Below are 19,505 nucleotides of genomic sequence, written 5' to 3' on the forward strand. Positions count from 1 at the left end.
AGGTCGCAGATGCAGCTCAGATCTGGAGTTGCTGTGGCTGCAGCTGGCCTGGCAGCTGCAGCTCCAATTCGACATCTAGCCTGGGAACTTCCATATGCAGCAGGTGCAGCCCTAAAAGGCAAAAAAAAAAAAAAAAAAAAGGAAAGAAAGAAAACAATTACATATTTTAAAGGAGTTCCTATGTGACTCTGCAGGTTAAAGATCCAGCATTGTCGCTGCACCGGTTCAGATTGCTGGCTGTGGCACAGGTTTAATCCCTGGCCCAGGAACTTTCGTATGCAGTGAGCATGCCCCCTCCCCTAATTATATAAATTAGGAGTTCCATGGTGGCCTAGCAGTTGAGAATCCAGCATTGTCACTGCTGTGGCTCAGGTCACTGCTGTGGCTCAGGTCACTGCTGTGACTCAGGTTCCATCCCTGGCCCAGAAACTTTTGTATGCTGTGGATGCAGCCAAAAAAAAAATTACATAAATTGTATAAGTTAGCAAATATGTTAAAAGCAGGTAATAAATACTCAAAATGTCACTTTTTTCCTTCATTTTACTAATTACTCTTAAGATTGTCTTGTATCTGTGTGATAGAAATACTATACAATGTTGTATGCATTTCTTCCCAACTCTACTATTTCTGTCACATTTGTAGCATGACTTTGACTGCAGTAGGAGTATTTACACCGTGGAAATTGGCAAATTCTACAAATCAGGGCTTGGTTTATTGTTTTGTATATTTTCTAAACCAAGTGTTTGTAACTTTTTCTGTAAACAGCCAGTTAGTAAATATTTAAGGCATACATACGATCTTTGTCACAACTACTCAACTCTTACATTAAAAGTGGGGCATGGAGAAATTCCCTTCATGGCCCAGTGGTTAATGAATCCAACTAGGAACCATGAGGTTGTGGGTTCGATCCATGGCCTTGCTCAGTGGGTTAAAGATCCAGTGTTGCGTGAGCTGTGGTGTAGGTTGCGGATGCGGCTCAGATCCCACCTTGCTGTGGCTCTGGCATAGGCCGGCGGCTACAGCTCCCATTGGACCCCTAGCCTGGGAACCTCCATATGCCGTGGGAGTGGCCCTAGAAAAGGCGAAAAGAAGAAAAGACCCCACCCCCAAAAAAAGTGGGGCATGGCCATGTTCTAATAAACCTTTATTTACAAAAAAAGGCAATAGGCTGGAGGAGAAGATGTTAATAATGTAATAATACAGAATTAAATTTAGCAGGCAAATTAAATCTGTGGCCTTGACATTGTGAGTAGCACAAAAATTTAGAGAAATATTCTTCCAGTATTCAAAAACTTTTATCCAATTCAACAAAATATTTGCTCATGTCATTGATATATGAATGGGGTTCTAACGTACCTTTTCACTGCTTAACTTTTTTGCCTTATTAGTTAATTGAACAAAAATACCAACCAACTGTCACGTCTGAACTAAATTCTTTGGGAATCATGTGAACATTTTGTGTTGTTGTTGTAGAGTCAAATTGCAGTCAAGTATTTATCCAGAGTCTGACTTTGTGAAATATTGTTGGAAAAAGCATTAATCAAAACTGATAGTAAATATTTAAGAAATAGCAAGTCGCATTGATGGTATAGATAGAGACCAAAGAGTATGGTAAGTATTTTAGTTTAAAATTCATGCTAGGAGTTCCTGTCGTGGCTCAGTGGTTAACAAATTCAACTAGGAACCATGAGGTTTTGGGTTCAATCCCTGGCCTTGCTCAGTGGGTTAAGGATCTGGCATTGCTGTGAGCTGTGGTGTAGGTTGCAGACTCGGCTTGGATCCCGAGTTGCTATGGCTCTGGCGTAGGCCGGCGGCTACAGCTCGGAATAGACCTCTAGCCTGGGAACCTCCATATGCCGTGGGAAGCAGCCCTAAAAAAGGTAAAGACGAAAAAATAAAATGAAATAAAATTCATGCTAAAGACTCCATTAAACAAAACAAACAAAAAACAACAAACCAAAAAAACAGTTAGAATACTTGAGTTCAGTAAAGTTGCAGGATGCAAAATCAATACACAAAGTCTGTTGTGTTTCTGTACACTAGCAATGGACTATTAGAAAGAGAAAAGGAGTTCCTGTCGTGGCTCAGGGGAAATGATTCTGACTAGCATCCATGAGGCCGTGGCTCAGATCCTGTGTTGCTGTGGCTGTGGTGTAGGCTGACAGCTATAGCTCCGATTCAACCCCTAGCCTGGGAACCTCTGTGTGCCACATGTGTGGCCCTAAAAAGACAGAAAAAAAAAAAAAAAAAAAAAAAAAGAAAGAAAGAAAAAAAAGAAGCAGTTCCCACACGGCTCACCAGAAATGAATCTGACTAATATCCAAGACACATGTTTGATCCCTGGCCTCGATTGATGGGTTAAAGATCTGGCATTACCATGAGCTGTGGTGTAGGTCACAAACACGGCTCCGATCTGGTATTGCTGTGGCTGTGGCATAGGCCAGCGGCTACAGCTCTGATTTGACCCCTAGCCTGGAAACCTCCATATGCCATAGATGTGGCCCTAAAAAGACAGAAGACAAAGGGGGGGGAATGAAGAAAACCTGTTTACAGCTGCATCAAAAGGAATAAAATACCTAGGAATAAATTTAATCAGTGAGGTAAAAAAAAAACCCTATATATTGAAAACTATAAGACATTAATGAAAGGAATGAAAGAAGACACAGATAAATGAAAAGTATTCCAAGCTAATGGATTAGAAAAATCAATATTGTTAAAATGTCCATACAACCCAAAGCAATCTTCAGACTCAGTGTCATCCTTATCAGAATCCCAATGGCATTTTTCAAAGACGCAGAACACATTTGATACAGATCAAAAATACAGAACCCTGGGAGTTCCCGTCGTGGCGCAGTGGTTAACGAATCTGACTAGGAACCATGAGGTTGCGGGTTCGGTCCCTGCCCTTGCTCAGTGGGTTAACGATCCGGCATTGCCGTGAGCTGTGGTGTAGGTTGCAGACGCAGCTCGGGGCACGTGTTGCTGTGGCTCTGGCGTAGGCCGGTGGCTATGGCTCCGATTAGACCCCTAGCCTGGGAACCTCCATATGCCGCAGAAGCGGCCCAAAGAAATAGCAAAAAGACCAAAAAAAAAAAAAAAAAAAAAAAAAAAAAAAAAAAAAAAAAATACAGAACCCTGAAGTTTGAATGGAACCACAAAAAACCCTAAATAGCCAAACCAATCTTGAGAAAGAAGAACAAAGTTGGAGGCATCACAGTTCCTGACTTTATATTATAAAGCTATTTTAATTAAAACAGTATGGCTTTGGCCTAAAAACAGACACATTGACAAATGGAACAGAATAGAGAGCCCAGAAATAAACCCACACATATATGGTCAATTAACTTATGACAGAGGAGCCAAAAATATGTGATGGAGAAAGGATATTTTCTTCAATAAATGGTGAAATGATGGGAATAGTGAATAATGGGAAACTGACCACTATCTTAACACCATAAGCAAAAATTAACTCAAAGGGATAAAAAACTTGAATGTAAAACCTGAAACCATAAGACTAAAAGAAAGCATAGGCAGTAAGCTCCTTGACAGAGATCTGGTGATGATTTTTTGAATCTGACACTAAAAGCAAAAGCAACAGGGAGTTCTCGTTGTGGTGCAGTGGAAATGAATCCGACTTAGGGATCCATGAGGTTGTGGGTGTGATCCCTGGCCTTACTCAGTGGGTTAAGGATCTGGCGTTGCCACGAGCTGTGGTGTAGGTCACATACACAGTTCGGATCCTGCGTTGCTGTGGCTGTGGTATAGGCCAGCAGCTGCAGCTTTGATTCGACCCCTAGCCTGGGAATCTCCATATGCCGAGGGTGTGCCCTTAAAAAAGAAAAAAAAGAAAAAAGAAAAGGCAACAAAAGCAAAAATAAATAAGTGAAACTACATCATACTGTAAAGCTCTGCACAGCAAAGGAGACCATCAACAAAATGAAAAGTTAACCTACTGAATGAGAGATATTTGTAAATAATATACTTGATAAGGAGCTAATATCCAAAGTATGCAAAGAACTCAAAATTTAATAGCAAAAAAAAAAATGGGTAGAAGATTTGAATAGACATTTTTCAATAAAAGACATACAGAATATAAGCAGGTACATGAAAAGATGCTCAACAGCATTCGTCACCAGGGAAATGTAAATCAAAACCACAAAATCACCTTACACCTGTTTAGAATGTTTATTATCAAAAAGACAAGAAATAAAAAGTGATGGTGAAGATGTGGAGAAAAGGGAGGGAACCATTGTGAACTGTTAGTGGGAATGAAAATTGATGAAGCCACTGTGGAAAATAGTAAGGAAATTTCTCAAAAAATTAAAAATAGACCTACCATATGATACAGCAATTCCACTTTGAGATAATTATCCAAAGAAAATGAAAACACTGACTCAAAAAGACATGCACCCTCATGTTCGTTGCAGCATTGTTTACAAAAACTAAGATACAGAAACAATCTAAGTGTTGATCAATGGATGAATAGATAAAGAAATGTGGTATACATACAGGGAATATCATGCAACCATAAAAAATAATGACATCTTGCTATTTGTAATTATATGGATGAAACTTAAAGGCATTATGCCAAGTGAAATAAGTCAGAGAATGACAAATACCATAAATCTCTCTTATATGTGATCTTTAAAAAAACAAAAAGCTCGGAGTTCCTATCATGGCGCAGTGGTTAACAAATCCGACTGGGAACCATGAGGTTTCGGGTTCAATCCCACAGGTTGCTGTGAGCTGTGGTGTAGGTCGCAGACACAGCTCGGATCCCACATTGCTGTGGCTATGGTGTAGGCCAGCGGCTACAGCTCCAGTTAGACCCCTAGCCTGGGAACCTCCATATGCCGCAGGAAGCAGCCCTAGAAAAGACAAGACAAAAAAAAAAATAAAAGCTCATAGATATAGAAAACAGACTGATGGGAGTTACCTTGTGGCACAGTGTTAAGGATCTAGCATTGTCACTACAGCAGCTCAGGTCACCGCTGTGGCACAGGTTCACTCTCTGGCCTGGGAAAGCAGCCAAAAAAAAAAGAAAAGAAAAGGAAAGGAAAAATAGGAGTTCCTGTTGTGGCCCAGCAGTTAAGTATCCAGCATTGCTGCAAGCTGCTGCATAGGTTGCAGATGCAGCTTGGATCTCGAGTTGCATAGGCTCCAGCTGCAGCTCCAATTTGACCCCTAATCTGGGAACATCCATGTGCCACAGGTGCAACTCTAAAAAGAAAAAGAAATAGAAACAGATTAGATGGTTGCCAGAGCAAAGGATGGGGGAGAAATAGGTGAGGAGGGTCAAAAGTTTTTTGAAAAAATGCAGTTGATGTAAAATGGACATATGTATACACATTTTATATATGAATATTTATTATATGCCAATATACATGACAGGTATATATATATATATAAAACACAGATGCATACCTATTCTAAAGTAATGGAAACAAAATATCACATTTTAAAAGATGAAACCAAATATTAGCATATTCTTAGAAGTTTGCCTTAAAAAAATTAAAGCCAGAGCTAAGAATACTATCTGTGACTTATTTTTACTCAGCTCTACATTTGTAAGCAGGGTACAAAATATTGGTTTAGCTAATTCCAATGTAGTAAAAAAATTTTTAATTAAGTAGTTTCCCTCGGTGGTGCAGTGGGTTAAGAATCTGAGTGCAGCGGCGCAGTACGTTAAAGGATTTGATGTTGCTGCAGCTTTGGCATAGGTTGCAGCTGTGGCTGGAATTGGATCCCTGGCTCAGGAATTTGTATATGCTACATGTGAGGATAAAATTTTTCAATTAGGATATAAAATTTATGCTATTTCTAAAATCATATTAAAATTAACAAAAATTTTATGTTAACTCCCAAGTAGTATTGTGAATTTCACTAACATAGGATTATTTATTTATTTATTTATTTTGCTTTTTAGGGCCACACCCACTGCATATGGAGGTTCCCAGGCTAGGGTTTGAATCAGAGCTACAGCTCCTAGCCACAGCCACAACAACATCAGATGCTAGCCAAGTCTGCAACCTACACCACAGCTCAGGGCAACACCGGATCCTTAACCCACTGAGTGAGGCCAGGAATAGAACCTGCAACCTCATGGTTCCTAGTCGGATTCCTTTTCACTGTGCCACAACAGGAACTCCTAGAATTATTTTTCAGATTCAGATCCCTAAAATGCCAAAGTAACAGAGTGACTTATTAAGTTTTTTAAATCTGAAGAAGTTTAAAAGAGACACGAAAATGATAGGAGTGAAAATTATAGTGTACCTAAGCTAGTGGGAACAAATTTCAAAATTGTTAAACAACTAGTCATTGAAGAAACACCATCAAACGTTAGAATTGTGGCTCAGTTGGTTAAGGACCCGACGTAGTCTCTATGAGGATGGGAGTCAATTCCTGTCCTCACTCAGTGGGTTAAGGATCCAGCATTGCCATAAGCCACGGTGTAGGTCGAAGATGGGGCTCGGATCCAGTGTTGCGGTGGCTATGGCCTAGGCTTCAGCTGCAACTCCATCTCAACCCTTAGTCCGGGAACTTCCAGCTGCCGCAGATGTGGCCATAAAAAAGAAAGAGAAAAAAGAAACACCATCATGTTAAGCAAAGGAAGTAGATAACCTTGTGCTTCTAGATTGTTGGAATGAAAGGCAAGTGTTTATGTTTTCAAAGCAGTGTAAATTGCTTGAAATAAAAGAATGTAAACTAGGACATAAGGGTTGTTTTGATATTTCAACATTTAGGAGGGATGTCAGAAAAGCATGTCCTTGGATCCAAGAAAAGGAGGTCATATGGAGTAACCCCAAATGTTACTAATAAAGCAACTAGGCAAACTTTTCTGAAAAGAAAAAAAGGAATATGATTTTCCTGAAGATGGTACTCAAGTTCAAGATTTGTTAAAAGAATCAGTCAGTGACTAAATTTCTAACTTAGTGTATAAACCATATAATAAAAATATTGATATTACCATAGGAGTTTTTGATACTCTTCACAGAGTATCTGATAGTGATGGAACAATAAAATTAAAAGGAAAATAGAATAAGTACAAGCAATTGTTAACATGCACAATGCAAGAGGAATAGCAGACCATGTTGCAAAAGAAACTATGTGAAGATATTTAAGAATATTACAGAAGAGGGAGTTCCCTGGTGTCCTAGTGATTAAAGATTCAGCATTGTCACTGCTTTGGCTTGGGTTCAATCCTTGGCCCAGGAGCTTTGGCATGCTGTGGGCTTGGCCAATATATAGAAGAGAATGCCCAATAGGTGCTATAATTCATCAGGCATCTACATTTCTGAAGGAAAGCACCTAGTGATTTATCTCCAGTACACAGCTGAATCAGTTTCTATGTTGGCAGTGGTATTTGTTGCTTTGAGAGAATTGGGGTTGGGAGTTCCCATTGTGGCTCAGCAGGTTAAGAACCCAACTAGTATCCATGAGGACACGAGTTTGATCCCTGGCCTTGCTCAGTGGGCTAAGGATCTGGCATTGCCACGAGCTGTGGTGTAGGTCGCAGATGTGGCTCAGATCTGGCTTTGCTGTGGCTGTGGTATAAGCTGGCAGCTGCAGCTGATGCGACCCCTGGCCCCAGAACTTCCATGTGCTGCAGGTGTGGCTCCTTAAAAAGAAAAAAAAAAAAAAAGAGAGAATTGGTGTTAGCCACAACAGAGTGTATTTCTAATACATTATTGTCTACTTTAAATGATTGTGACTTTGATAATATTTGAAAGCAAACTTAATTGCATTTTGTTCCAATGGTGCTTATACAATAGCGGGAAGGAAGTCTGGAGTAGCTACAAATTTGTTAGAAAATTTTCCTGAAGTCATTATTTGGCACTAAGTCATCAATTGCAGTTTAGTATCTGAAATAAAATAAGTCAATCGTGTAAATATATTCTGAGTAAAATTTCCTCTATTTATTACTAATTCAATAAAAATAAAATTGAGTTGGAAACTAGCTAAAGAACTTGAAATTAGGATTATTAGGGAGTTGTTGTGGCTCTGCAGTAACAAACCTGACTAGTATCCATGAGGACACAGATTTGATCCTTGGCCTTTTTTTTTTTTTTTTTTTTTTTTTTTTTTTGTCTTTTTGCCATTTCTTGGGCCACTCCTGCGGCATATGGAGGTTCCCAGGCTAGGGGTCTAATCGGAGCTGTAGCTGCCAGCCTACGCCAGAGCCACAGCAACGCAGGATCCGAGCCGCGTCTGCGACCTACACCACAGCTCACGGCAACGCTGGATCGTTAACCCACTGAGCAAGGGGCAGGGATTGAACCCGCAACCTCATGGTTCCTAGTCGGATTCATTAACCACTGCGCCACGACAGGAACTCCTGATCCTTGGCCTTTCTCAGTGGGTTAAGGATCGGGCGTTTTCATGAGCTACCCTGTAGGTCGCAGATGTAGCTCGGATCCAGTATTGCTCTGGCTGTGGCCTAGGCCAGCAGCTGTAGCTCTGATTGGACCTCTAGGCTGGGAACTTCATATGCCGCAAATGTGGCCCTAAAAAAAGACAAAAAAAAAAAAAGATTATTTAAACTGGGTAGTTCCCTAATGGTGCAGTGGGTTAAGGATCTGGCCTTGTCACTACTGTGGTTCTTGGGTCACTGCCATGGCTTGGGTTCAGTCCTTGACCCTGAGGACGTGGGTTTAATCCCTGGCCTCGATCAGGGGCATCTGGCATTGCTGTAGCTGTGGCTGAGGCTGGCAGCTGTAGTTCCAATTCAACCCCTAGCCTAGGAACTTCCCTATGCCTCTGGTGTGACCCTAAAAAGAAAAAAAAAGAAAAAAAAAAAATGAAGCTCTGCCTAGAAATGTGTTACTAAAAAGTAATGGATTTATGTCTTTTATTACAAACAGCATTTTAAGTTATTTTGATTTATTAGAACCATCTTCTTGGCCTTGTGTAGAGCTGTCTTCACCATGGATAAAAGGTGGGAGGAAATCATATCATTTATATGAAAATTTAAAATCTGAAATTTGTTTGAATGATTTTCAAGAATTTGTAAATAATACGTAGAATCAAACAATGTTATGATCCCTGCAGGTATTCTAAAATCTAAAAAAAACCCGCTCTTGCCATCAAGAGTACTAAAGCTGAAAGGAATTTCATTTTAATGAATTTGTGCAAGGTGAGAAATGGTGGTTTCATAGTAGATCAGGTATTGAACTTAATGACAGGATATTTACTTAGAAAAGAGTTAGCCGATTGGGATCACCAAATGATGGTTATACCACTGCCCTTTGCTTTTCTCCTGTATTGGGCCCTTCATTTCTTCATTTCTGATTTCTCAGTATTTGTACCACTGATATTAATTATTCTTTATTGTGGGGGGGACTACCCATATTCATATTTGTAGCTCTAATTCATTTTTAAACGCTTTAAAGTATTTCATTGAATATGCCACTGCTGGGTATGTAGATTTCCATTTTTTCACTATTATAAACAGTGTTAAAAGGATATCCTTCTTATATGCTTCCTATATGCTAGAATTGCTGGGAAGTTTATCCTTCCATCTATAGTGTGAGATATCATTTCTCTACCTCCTTGCCAAAAGTTGGTCTTATCAGACTTAAAATCTTTGCCAGTTTGATGCGTATGGAATGACATGTCATTGGTTTAATTTCTACTTAATAATTGGTAACAAGATCTTTTTCATGCTTATTGGCCATTTGAATTCTTCACTGTGAATTGCTTATTCAAATCCTTTGTTCATTTTCCTCGTAGTTTGTTCGCTGTGGGTTTTTTGTTTTTGTCTTTTTCGAGCAAGCAGCACCTGAGACATACGGAGGTTCCCAGGCTAGAGGTCAAATCAGAGCTACAGCTGCTGACCTGTGCCACAGCGACAGCAATGAAGGATCCGAGCCACGTCTGCAACCTACACCACAGCTCAGGGCAATGCTAGATCCTTAACCCACTGAGCGAGGCCAGGGAACAAACCTGCATCCTCATCGATGCTAGTCAAATTCGTTTCTGCTGAGCCACAATGGGAACTCCTGCTGTGGTTATTTTTCTGTAGTCCCTCCCGGCACTTGTTGACTGATATACATATTTTCCATTGCACAAACACAGTTTTTCTCCTGTTTTCCTTAACTTCATTCATATGTCTTCTAAGTAAAAGTCATTCATTTTTTTTCATTCAATGAATGGAATTCCCACTGTGGCTCAGTGATAACGAAGCCAACTAGTGTCCATGAGAATATGGGTTCGATCCCTGGCCTCGCACAGTGGGTTAAGGATCTACCATTGCTGTGAGCTGTGGTGTAGGTCACAGACGCATCTCCAACCTGGCATTGCTGTGGCTTGGCTGTGGCATATGCCAGCAGCTACAGCTTGATTTGACCCCTAGCCTGGGAACCTCCATATGCCATGGGTGCGGCCCTAAAAAGACAAAAAAAAAAAAGTCCACTCCTATATTCTAGACCTTTTGGGTCAGAATCACTGGGTAAAGTCCCCAAATGTATTTTTTTTAAAACAACAATGCCAAGTAATTTCTTATGCATATTGAAGTTTGTACAACGAAGTATTTGATGCCAGGGAAGGATATGATCAGATTTGTATTCTAGAAAGGTAACTGGTTACACTGTGAAAAACAGTTTAGAAGGTGGCAGAACTGGAGGCTAGGGGACCCAATAGATGGCTCTTGGAATAATCTAAGTAAGAGAAGTTGATGGCCTGAACTAAATTAGGATTGGAATTGCAGAAAAGTGGATGAACCAGAGAGATGTAAATGTCACATTATTTATTTGTTAACCACTGAGCCACAATGGGAACTCTTGAAGTTAATCTTTAAGTCTCTCTTCAAAGGTTCCTTTCGAGGCTCTGAGACAGGCCATAAGAATTCTATATTTGAAGAGCTATGTTAATTTTCTTAAATTGTATAAGCTTAATTTTCTTAATTTTCCAATTGTGTAAGCTTTAGGCCTTTGAAAACCTTGAGTCTGTCTCTGAGCTATGTAGGTCAAAATCATCAGCATTAAAAAAAAAAAAATCATCAGGGAGTTCCCATTGTGGTTAAGCAGGTTGAGAACCTGAGCTAGTGTCCGTGAGGATGCAGGTTCGAACCCTGGCCTCACTTAGTGGGTTAAGGAAATGGCGTTGCAAGCTGTGGCATAGGTTGCAGATGCAGCTCAGATCCTGCATTGCTGTGGCTGTGGCCAGCAGCTGCAGCTCCCATTCAACCCCTAGCCCAAGAATTTCCACATGCCTTGGGAGTGCCCCAAAAAAATTGTCACAGAAAGGAAATCTTTAAAAATGTCCCATGATCAGAAATCTCTTATGTTTAATCTAAATCTCTGATTCTCATGAAAGAAGAGGACCATTTTTTAAAAATCAGCTTTATTGAAGTATGTTTTTTATACATTAAGTTTCATCAGTTTTAAGTATCTATTTCAAGATTTTTTGGCCATGCCCACATCATGCAGTAGTTCTCGGCCCAGGGACTGAACTCATACTAACTACCACAGCAGTGACCTGAGCCACAGCAGTGACAACACCACATCCTTAACCCACTGAGCCACCAGGGGGAACTCCTCTTTCAGTATGTTTTTGACCAATGTGTTCAGCAGTGTAACCACCACGACAATTCTCAAGTGTTATATGTCATCCCGAGGTGTTCCCTTGTGCCCCTTTGCCATCAGTTTATACTGTTGATAATCTCTCACCCCTGCCCCAGGCAACCACTCATCTGTCTTCTGTCATTGCAGTTTTGACTTTACTAGAATTTCATGTAAATGTTTGTAGTCTTTTTTGTCTTCCTCTGGCTTCTTTCACTTAATGCTTTTGAGATTATTCATGTTTTATCTAGTAGTTCATTCCTTTTTCAGTGTTAAGCAGTATATTCCATTGTATGGATATATCACAATTTATTGATCACCAATTGATGGACATTTTAGTTGTTCCTAGTTTTGGGGCTATGATGAATAAAGCTGCAGTGAATGTTTACATACCAGTTACACACCAGTTCATATGAACATCTCTTTTCATTCTGCTTGGATAAATACTTAGGAGTGGGATTGCTTAGGAGTGAATTGCATTGCAATGTGCATTTAACTTTTTAAAAAATATGCCAAAGTGAATGTAGTATTTTACGTTCCCATCAGCAATGTATGAATTCTCGTTGTTTTCCATCCTCCCTTGCACTTAGTATTGTTGGTCATTTTAATTTTAGTTATTCTAGTGGGTGTAATGACATCCCACTGTAGTTAATGTGGATTTCCCTAATAACTAATGATGTGAATATTTTCATGTGCTTATTTGCATTTCATATATCTTTGTTGGTGGAATATCTGTCCAGTTAATTTTTTTACTGTTATCAATTGTACTATTTATATTTTTATTATTGAGTTGTAGAAACTGTTTATATATTCTGGATACAAATCTTTTATCATATACATGCTTTGAAAGGATTTTCTCCCAGTCTGTGTCTTTTCTCTCAATTTTTCTTAACTGTCTTTCAAAAAGCAGATTTCTTTTTTCTTTTTGGCTTTTTTTTTTTTTTTTTTTTTTTGGAAGGGCCACATCTGAAGCATATGGAGGTTCCCAACCTAGGGGTCAAATTGAAGCTGCAGCTGCCAGCCTGCACCACAGCCATAGCAAAGCTGGATCCTTAACCCACTGAGCAAGGCCTTGAATCAAACCTGCATCCTGATGGATACTACTTGGGTTTCTTACCACTGAACCACAACAAGAACTCTGATTTTTTTTGTTGTTGTTGTTTGTCATATCCCTTTATTTTACTTTAATTTATATATTTATTTTCTTTTTAGGGCTGCCTCTGTGGCATATGGAAATTCCCTGGTTAGGAGTCAAATCGGAGCTGTAGCTGCTGGCCTACACCACAGCTATGGCAACTCCAGATCTGTGCTACAGCTTCGACCTGTGCAGCAGCTTGTGGCAACACCAGATCCTTAACCCACTGAGCAAGGCCAGGGATCCAACCCACATCCTCACAGAGACAACATCAAGTTTTTAACCTGCTGAGCCACAATGGGAACTCCTCTAAGTCACGGTTTTTAAAGTTTATATACTCCATTCATAATTGTTATAAAATTCTAGCTATATTCCTTGTGCTGTATAATATATCCTTGTAGCTTATTTATTTTATACATAATAGTTTGTAGCTCTTAATCTCCTATCCCTATCTTGCCCCTCCCTGTTTCCCTTTGCCCACTGGTAACCTATAGTTCGTTCTCCGTATGAATGAGTCTGTTTCTTTTTTGTAGTATTTACCACTTTGCTTTATTTCTTAGAAGTTTTTAGATTCCACATATAAGTGATAATATACAGTATTTGTCTTTCTCTGACTCATTTTACTAAGCACAATAACATCTAAGTCCATTCCTGTTGTTGCAAATGGCAAAATTTCATTCTTTGTTATGGCTGAGTAGTATTCCATTGCATGTGTGTATGTGTGCGTGTGTGTGTGTGTGTGTACCACATCTTGTTTATCTCTTCATCTGTTGATAGACACTTAGGTTGCTTCCATATCTTGGTTATTGTAAATAATGTTGCAGTGAATATAGGGGTCCATGTATCTTTTCAAATTAGTGTTTTCTTTTTCTTTGAATATATACCCAGGAGTGGGATTGCATCATATGGTAGTTCCGTTTTTAGTTTTTTGAGGCATTTCCATAGTGTTTTCCACAATTTACATTTCCACCTGCAGTGTACATGGGTTCTCTTTTCTCTACATCCTTGCCAACATTTATTATTTGTGGTCTTTTGATGATAGTCATTCTGACAGATTTGAGTTGATATCTCATTGTGGTTTTGGTTTGTATTTCTCTGATGATTAGTGATGCTGAGCATCTTTTCTTGTGCCTGTTTATCATCTTTATGCCTTCTTTGAAAAAATGTCTATTCAGTTCTATTACCCATTTTTTATTTCTATTTTTAAATATTTATTTATTTATTTATTGCTTTTTAGGTCTGTACCTGCAGCATATGGAAGTTCCCAGGCTAGGGGTTGAATTGGAACTACAGCTGCCAGCCTATGCCACACCCACAGCAATGCCAGACCCAAGCTGCATCTGCCACCTACACCACAGCTTGCAGCAATGCCGGATCCTTAACCCACTGAGTGAGGCCAGGGATTATACCCACAACCTCACGGATACTGGTCGGGTTCATTTCTACTGAGCCAAATGGGAACTCCTATTTTTACATTTAAAAAAATGTTTTGATCTCTCCTGCAGCATGCCAAAATTCCTGCCAGGGATCAAACCCACATCACAGCTGTAAACCAGAGCCACAGCAGTGACAATGCTAGATCCTTAACCCACTGAGCCACAGGGGAATTCCCTCCTGCCCATTTTTTGACCAAGTTGTTTGGGGTATTTTGATATTGAATTGTACAAGCCGTTTATATATTTTGGATATTATCTTCCTTATCAGCATGTCATTTGCAAATATTTTCTCCCATTCACTGGATTGTGTTTTCATTTTTTTTTCACATTTTAATTTTTTTAAAAATTTTATTTATTTATTTATTTTGGCCATACCCATGGCATGTGGAAGTTCCCAGGCCAGGGATCAAACCCACACCGTAGCAGCAGCCCAAGCCACTGCAGTGGCAGTGCCAGATCCTTAACCCACTGCACCACAAGAGAACCCCTGTCTTTTCATTTTGTTAATGGTTTCCTTTGCAACCTTTCCTGTGCAAAAGCTATTAAGTTTAATTAGGTCCCATTTGTTTATTTTTGTTGTTTCCTTTGCCTTAGGAGACAGATCCAAAAAAACATTGCTGTGATTTACACCAAAGAGTGTTCTGCCTATATTTTCTTCTAGAAGTTTTATGATTTTTGGTCTTCCATTTAAGTCTTTAATCCATTTTGAGTTTATTCTTGTATATGGTGTGAGAAAAGGTTCTAATTTCATTTTTTTACATGTAGCTGTCCAATTTCTCCAGCATCACCTATTGAGACTGTCTTTTCTCCATTGTATGTTCTCAGACAAGAAAAATAAAAGAAATCCAAACTAGAAAGAAAGAAGTAAAACTCACTGTTTGCAGACGATATGATACTATACATAGAAAATTTTAAAGATGCTACCAAAAAACTACTAGAGTTCACCAATGAATTTGGTAAAGTTGCAGAATACAAAATTAATATACAGAGTAGTGCCCTTCATGGCTCAGTGGTTAATGAAACTGACTAGGATCCATGAGGATGCAGGTTCAACCCCTGGCCTTGCACAGTGGGCTAAGGATCTGGCATTGCTGTGAGCTGTGGTTTAGGCCAGCAGCTGTAGCTCTGAATAGACCCCTAACCTGGGAACTTCCGTATGCCATGGGTGCAGCCCTAAAAAGCAAAAAATAAAAAATAAAAATACAAAAATATGTTTCATTTCTATACACTAACAATGAGCGATCAGGAGGAGAAATTAAGGAAGCAATTCTATTTACAATTGCATCAGAAATAGTAGAATACCTAGGAAGAAACCTATCTAAGGAGGTAAAAGACCTGTACTCAGAAAACTATAAGACACTGATGAAAAAAACTGAAGATGACACAGACAGATGAGAAAGATATACTGTGTTCATGAACTGGAAGAATTAATATTGTTAAAATAATATATTACTCAAGACAACCTACAGATTCAATGCCATACTTATCAAAATACAATGGCATTTTTCATAGAATGAATAATTTTATAATTTGTATGGAAGCATAAAAGACTCCCCAAATAGCCAAAACAGTCTTGACAAAGAAGAACTGAGCTGGAGGCATCATGCTGTCTGACTTCAGACTGTACTACAAAAAGCAGAATTTTGAAGTTTTGATGAAGTTGTTTATCAATTTTTTTTCTCTTGGGCTTTGTGCTTTTTGAATTTTCTCTAAGATCTTTGTCTAACCCAAGGTCACAAATATGTTTGTCTTTGTTTTATAGTTTTAGAAATTTTATAGTTTCATCTCTTTCCTATTATTTTTATGGTTCATTTCAAGTTAATTTTTTGGTATATGGTGTGAGGTAAGGGTGAAGGCTTTTACATATGAATATCTATATGTTCCAGCATCATTTGTTGAAATGGCTCTCCTTCCCCTGTTGAATTATGTTGGCTCTTTTGTTGTAAATTAAATGAATATAATATATTTGTGTTTGTCTATTTTTTGGACATATTTCATTTAACTATATGTCTATGATAATCTTTCAGTAATCTTTTCACTTTGATAAAAAGTATTCTGAAATTATTCTTGGAATTCCCTGGTGGCTCAGTGGGATAAGGACCTGGCATTGTCACTGCTGTGGCTCAGGTCACTGCTGCGGCAGGGGCTTGATCCCCACCCAGCCTTGGAATGTCCACATGTCATGGGTATTGGCAAAAAAAAAAAAAAAGATTAAAGTTATTCCTGGATATTACTCTGACTGGGAATGTATATGTATACTAAAAGTGTTTTCCCATAAGTAATTTCAAGGATACTAAGTTATCATTGTAGGGAATACACATTTTTTGTGTAAAAGAAGTAGTTAGGCATTTTTTGTTTGCTTATAGCTTCATTTTCTCAGAATGTAAAAAAGGGAGTAAAATAAACTTGTCATGTAGAAATCATTAAAATAACCAAACCTTAGAAAAGGGAACCCTCCTGCACTGTTGGTGGGAATGTAAGTTGGTACAACCACTATGAAAAACAGTATGGAGATACCTTAGAAAACTATACATAGAACTACCATATGCCCCAGCAATCCCACTCTTGGGCATATATCCAGACAAAACTTTCCTTAAAAAAGACACATGCACCCACGTGTTCATTGCAGCACTATTCACAACAGCCAAGACATGGAGACAACCTAAATGTCCATCAACAGATGAGTGGATTAGGAAGATGTGGTATATATACACAATGGAATACTACTCAGCCATAAAAAGAAATAAAGTAATGCCATTCGCAGCAACATGGATGGAACTAGAGACTCTCATACTGAGTGAAATAAGTCAGAAAAAGACAAATACCATATGATATCACTTATATCTGGAATCTAATATACCACACAAATGAACCTTTCCACAGAAAGGAAAATCAGGGACGTGGAGTACAGACTTGTCGATGGATTGGGAACTTGGGGTTAATAGATGCAGACTATTGCCTTTGGAATGGATAGTCAATGAGATCCTTCACTGGGAACTATGTGTAGTCGCTTATGATGGAGCATATTAGTGTGAGCAAAAAGAATGTATACATGTATGTGTAACTGGGTCACCATTCTGTATAGTACAAAGTTGATAGAACACTGTAAACCAGCTGTAATGGAAAAAAATAAAAATCATTATATAAAAAAATAAGTAAAATAAATAAAATAACCAAACCTATGTTCTATTAAGGAAAAATATTGAAAATTTCAAAGAATAAAGCAGAATAAATCTGTTTTTTTGAGACTAACAGCAGCATAAATAGTACAAATTAAGGAAAGGGATTTCCTGACTTCTGCTTCCAAGCAATTCCAATAAATGAGGGAGGAAGTTATTTTCCTTTTTTAAAAACCTATTGTTGGCAGGATTAGTGTACTTCCTTTCACTCTTTGAGTATTTTAAATACATACACACTAATATTAGTGAACTTCATAAACCTTTGGGATTTTTGTCAGATTCTTAATTTGCAGAGTGTTAAATTGTTTCAGTAAAAAATCTCTTTGCTGTGGAAATGTCATAGAGCCAGGGAGATGATGCTTTGCTAAGAAGGAAGGAAACACCCAGGCATTGACATTTGACTGGAAGGGATTCCTGGTGAAATAGGCAGAGCGTTTAGAATCAGAATACATTTGCATTTCTTCTCTTTGACTTCTTAACAGGAGTCGGGGCAAGTTTCCTTTTTTTGTTGTTGCTGTTTTTGTTTTTTTAGGGCTGCACCTGAGGCATATGGAGGTTCCCAGGCTAGGGGTCTAATCAGAGCTGTAGCTGCTGGCCTACAGCCACAGCAACACCAAATCCGAGCTGTGTCTTTGACCTACAGCAAAGCTCATGGCAACACCAGATCCTTAACCCACTGAGAGGCCAAGGATCAAAGCTGCGTCCTTATGGATACTAGTCGAATTCATTTCTGCTGAGCCACGGTGGGAACTCCCATGGTGGGAGGGCAAGCTTCTTAACTTCTTTAAGTCTCAGCTTCTTACCTGGCAGTAATAAGACTTGGAGGAGTTACCCGGTGGCCTGGTGGTTAAGGATTTGGTGTTGTCACTGCTGTGGCTCAGGTTCAACCCCTGGCTCAGTGACTTTTGCATGCTGTGGGCATGGCAAAAAAACAAACAAACCCCAAAAAAAAAAAAGCCCAAAAACTTGAGTGACAGCATTGTCATGAGGATTAAATTGAAGGGCCCAGTACTCTGCCTAGCGTGTAATACACATTCAGTAAACATCAGATCCCTTTCCCACTTCTCCCAATCGGGTAAAATGCATTCCCTGCAGCAGAAGCTGATCTTTTGGCTCTTCATTCTTTTCATTAACCAATTGAGAGAAGTTTGGAAGGTACTGGAGAACAGGAGAACAGGTGAGCTCAGGGATCTGACTCTAGGATAAGAAACTAGTTCAGCAGGAAGTGTGCACTGTCAGCCCCTTAAGGATCATATGCTCAAGGTGTCCAATCCCATCTCACATGTTTAATACCTCAAATGTCACTTGATGGTGGAAGACTCTCTAGGGAATTCTGTGAGAACAGTACCCAGCTGTAGTGGAAGGCTGACCTGAGAGCACCTTTTAGTCTTTCTCTATCCTTCTTTGTCCTCATGTAATTTAATTATGTCCTCTCTTGCTGCAGCTTTTAAATTCGAAGACACTTATTATTAGTGTCTGTCACCTTAAATTACCAGATTTTGGCCATTGTCATCTCCTCCCACCTTTGTACTATAAAAGAGATAGTGGTACTGCCTAATTTGTTTCTGATTCCTCCTCCGTGCTTCCTGACACACCTGCCCTTTCACGATTAATTTAATGCCTAAAAGCAGGGAAAAAAACCTTTCAAAATGCCCTAGTTGGGAGTTCCCGTTGTGGCTCGGTGGTAAAAACCCAACTACTATCCATGAGGATGCAGGTTCGATCCCTGGCCTTGCTCAGTGGGTTAAGTGTCCGGCATTGCCATGAGCTCTGGTGTAGGTCCCAGACTCAGCTTGGCTCCTGCATTGGTGAAGGCTGGCAGCTGCAGCTTTGATTTGACTCCTAGCCTGGAAACTTCCACATGCCACACATGCAGCCCAAAAAAGAAAAAGAAAAAAAAAAGGCCTAATTACTTATTGGGAAGATCTCCATATCTCTATTGGTAAAGAATAGGTCTTCAGTTATGTGTGCAAGTATCTTGATGTACTTTGGGGATATTGCAGAAAGATTATCAATTTTTATTTTGAGACTATCTGCCCAAACTTAAAACACTCTTAATCAATTAGACAGGTTACACTAATTTACGACTGTGTCTTATCACTCTTCCAAATTCTAACAAAGAACAAAATGAAGATTAGACTTTCCATACTATTTATGCACTCTAATAGGCCTTGAGAATATAAAAAGTATAGGATTT

General features: G+C 39.1%; 2 protein-coding genes across 20 annotated transcripts in view; both read left to right on the forward strand.

Moving 5' to 3' along the window:
• LARP4 (La ribonucleoprotein 4) overlaps positions 1–19,505 on the forward strand; it is a 176,112-nt gene that overhangs the window by 1,445 nt on the left and 155,162 nt on the right. The window lies entirely within an intron of this gene.
• Positions 491–7,164, forward strand: KIAA1586 (KIAA1586 ortholog). The gene is given in 6 exon segments (XM_084957830.1): positions 491–503; positions 6,605–6,732; positions 6,734–6,849; positions 6,851–7,059; positions 7,062–7,103; positions 7,106–7,164. Coding segments are annotated over 6 exon segments (567 nt in total).

The sequence above is a fragment of the Sus scrofa genome, chromosome 5, assembly GCF_054392235.1.
Source record: "Sus scrofa isolate SSC_HxYL_T2T_F1_AM1 chromosome 5, Sscrofa_HxYL_maternal_Yorkshire_Landrace_v2.0, whole genome shotgun sequence".
Lineage (NCBI taxonomy): Eukaryota > Metazoa > Chordata > Mammalia > Artiodactyla > Suidae > Sus > Sus scrofa.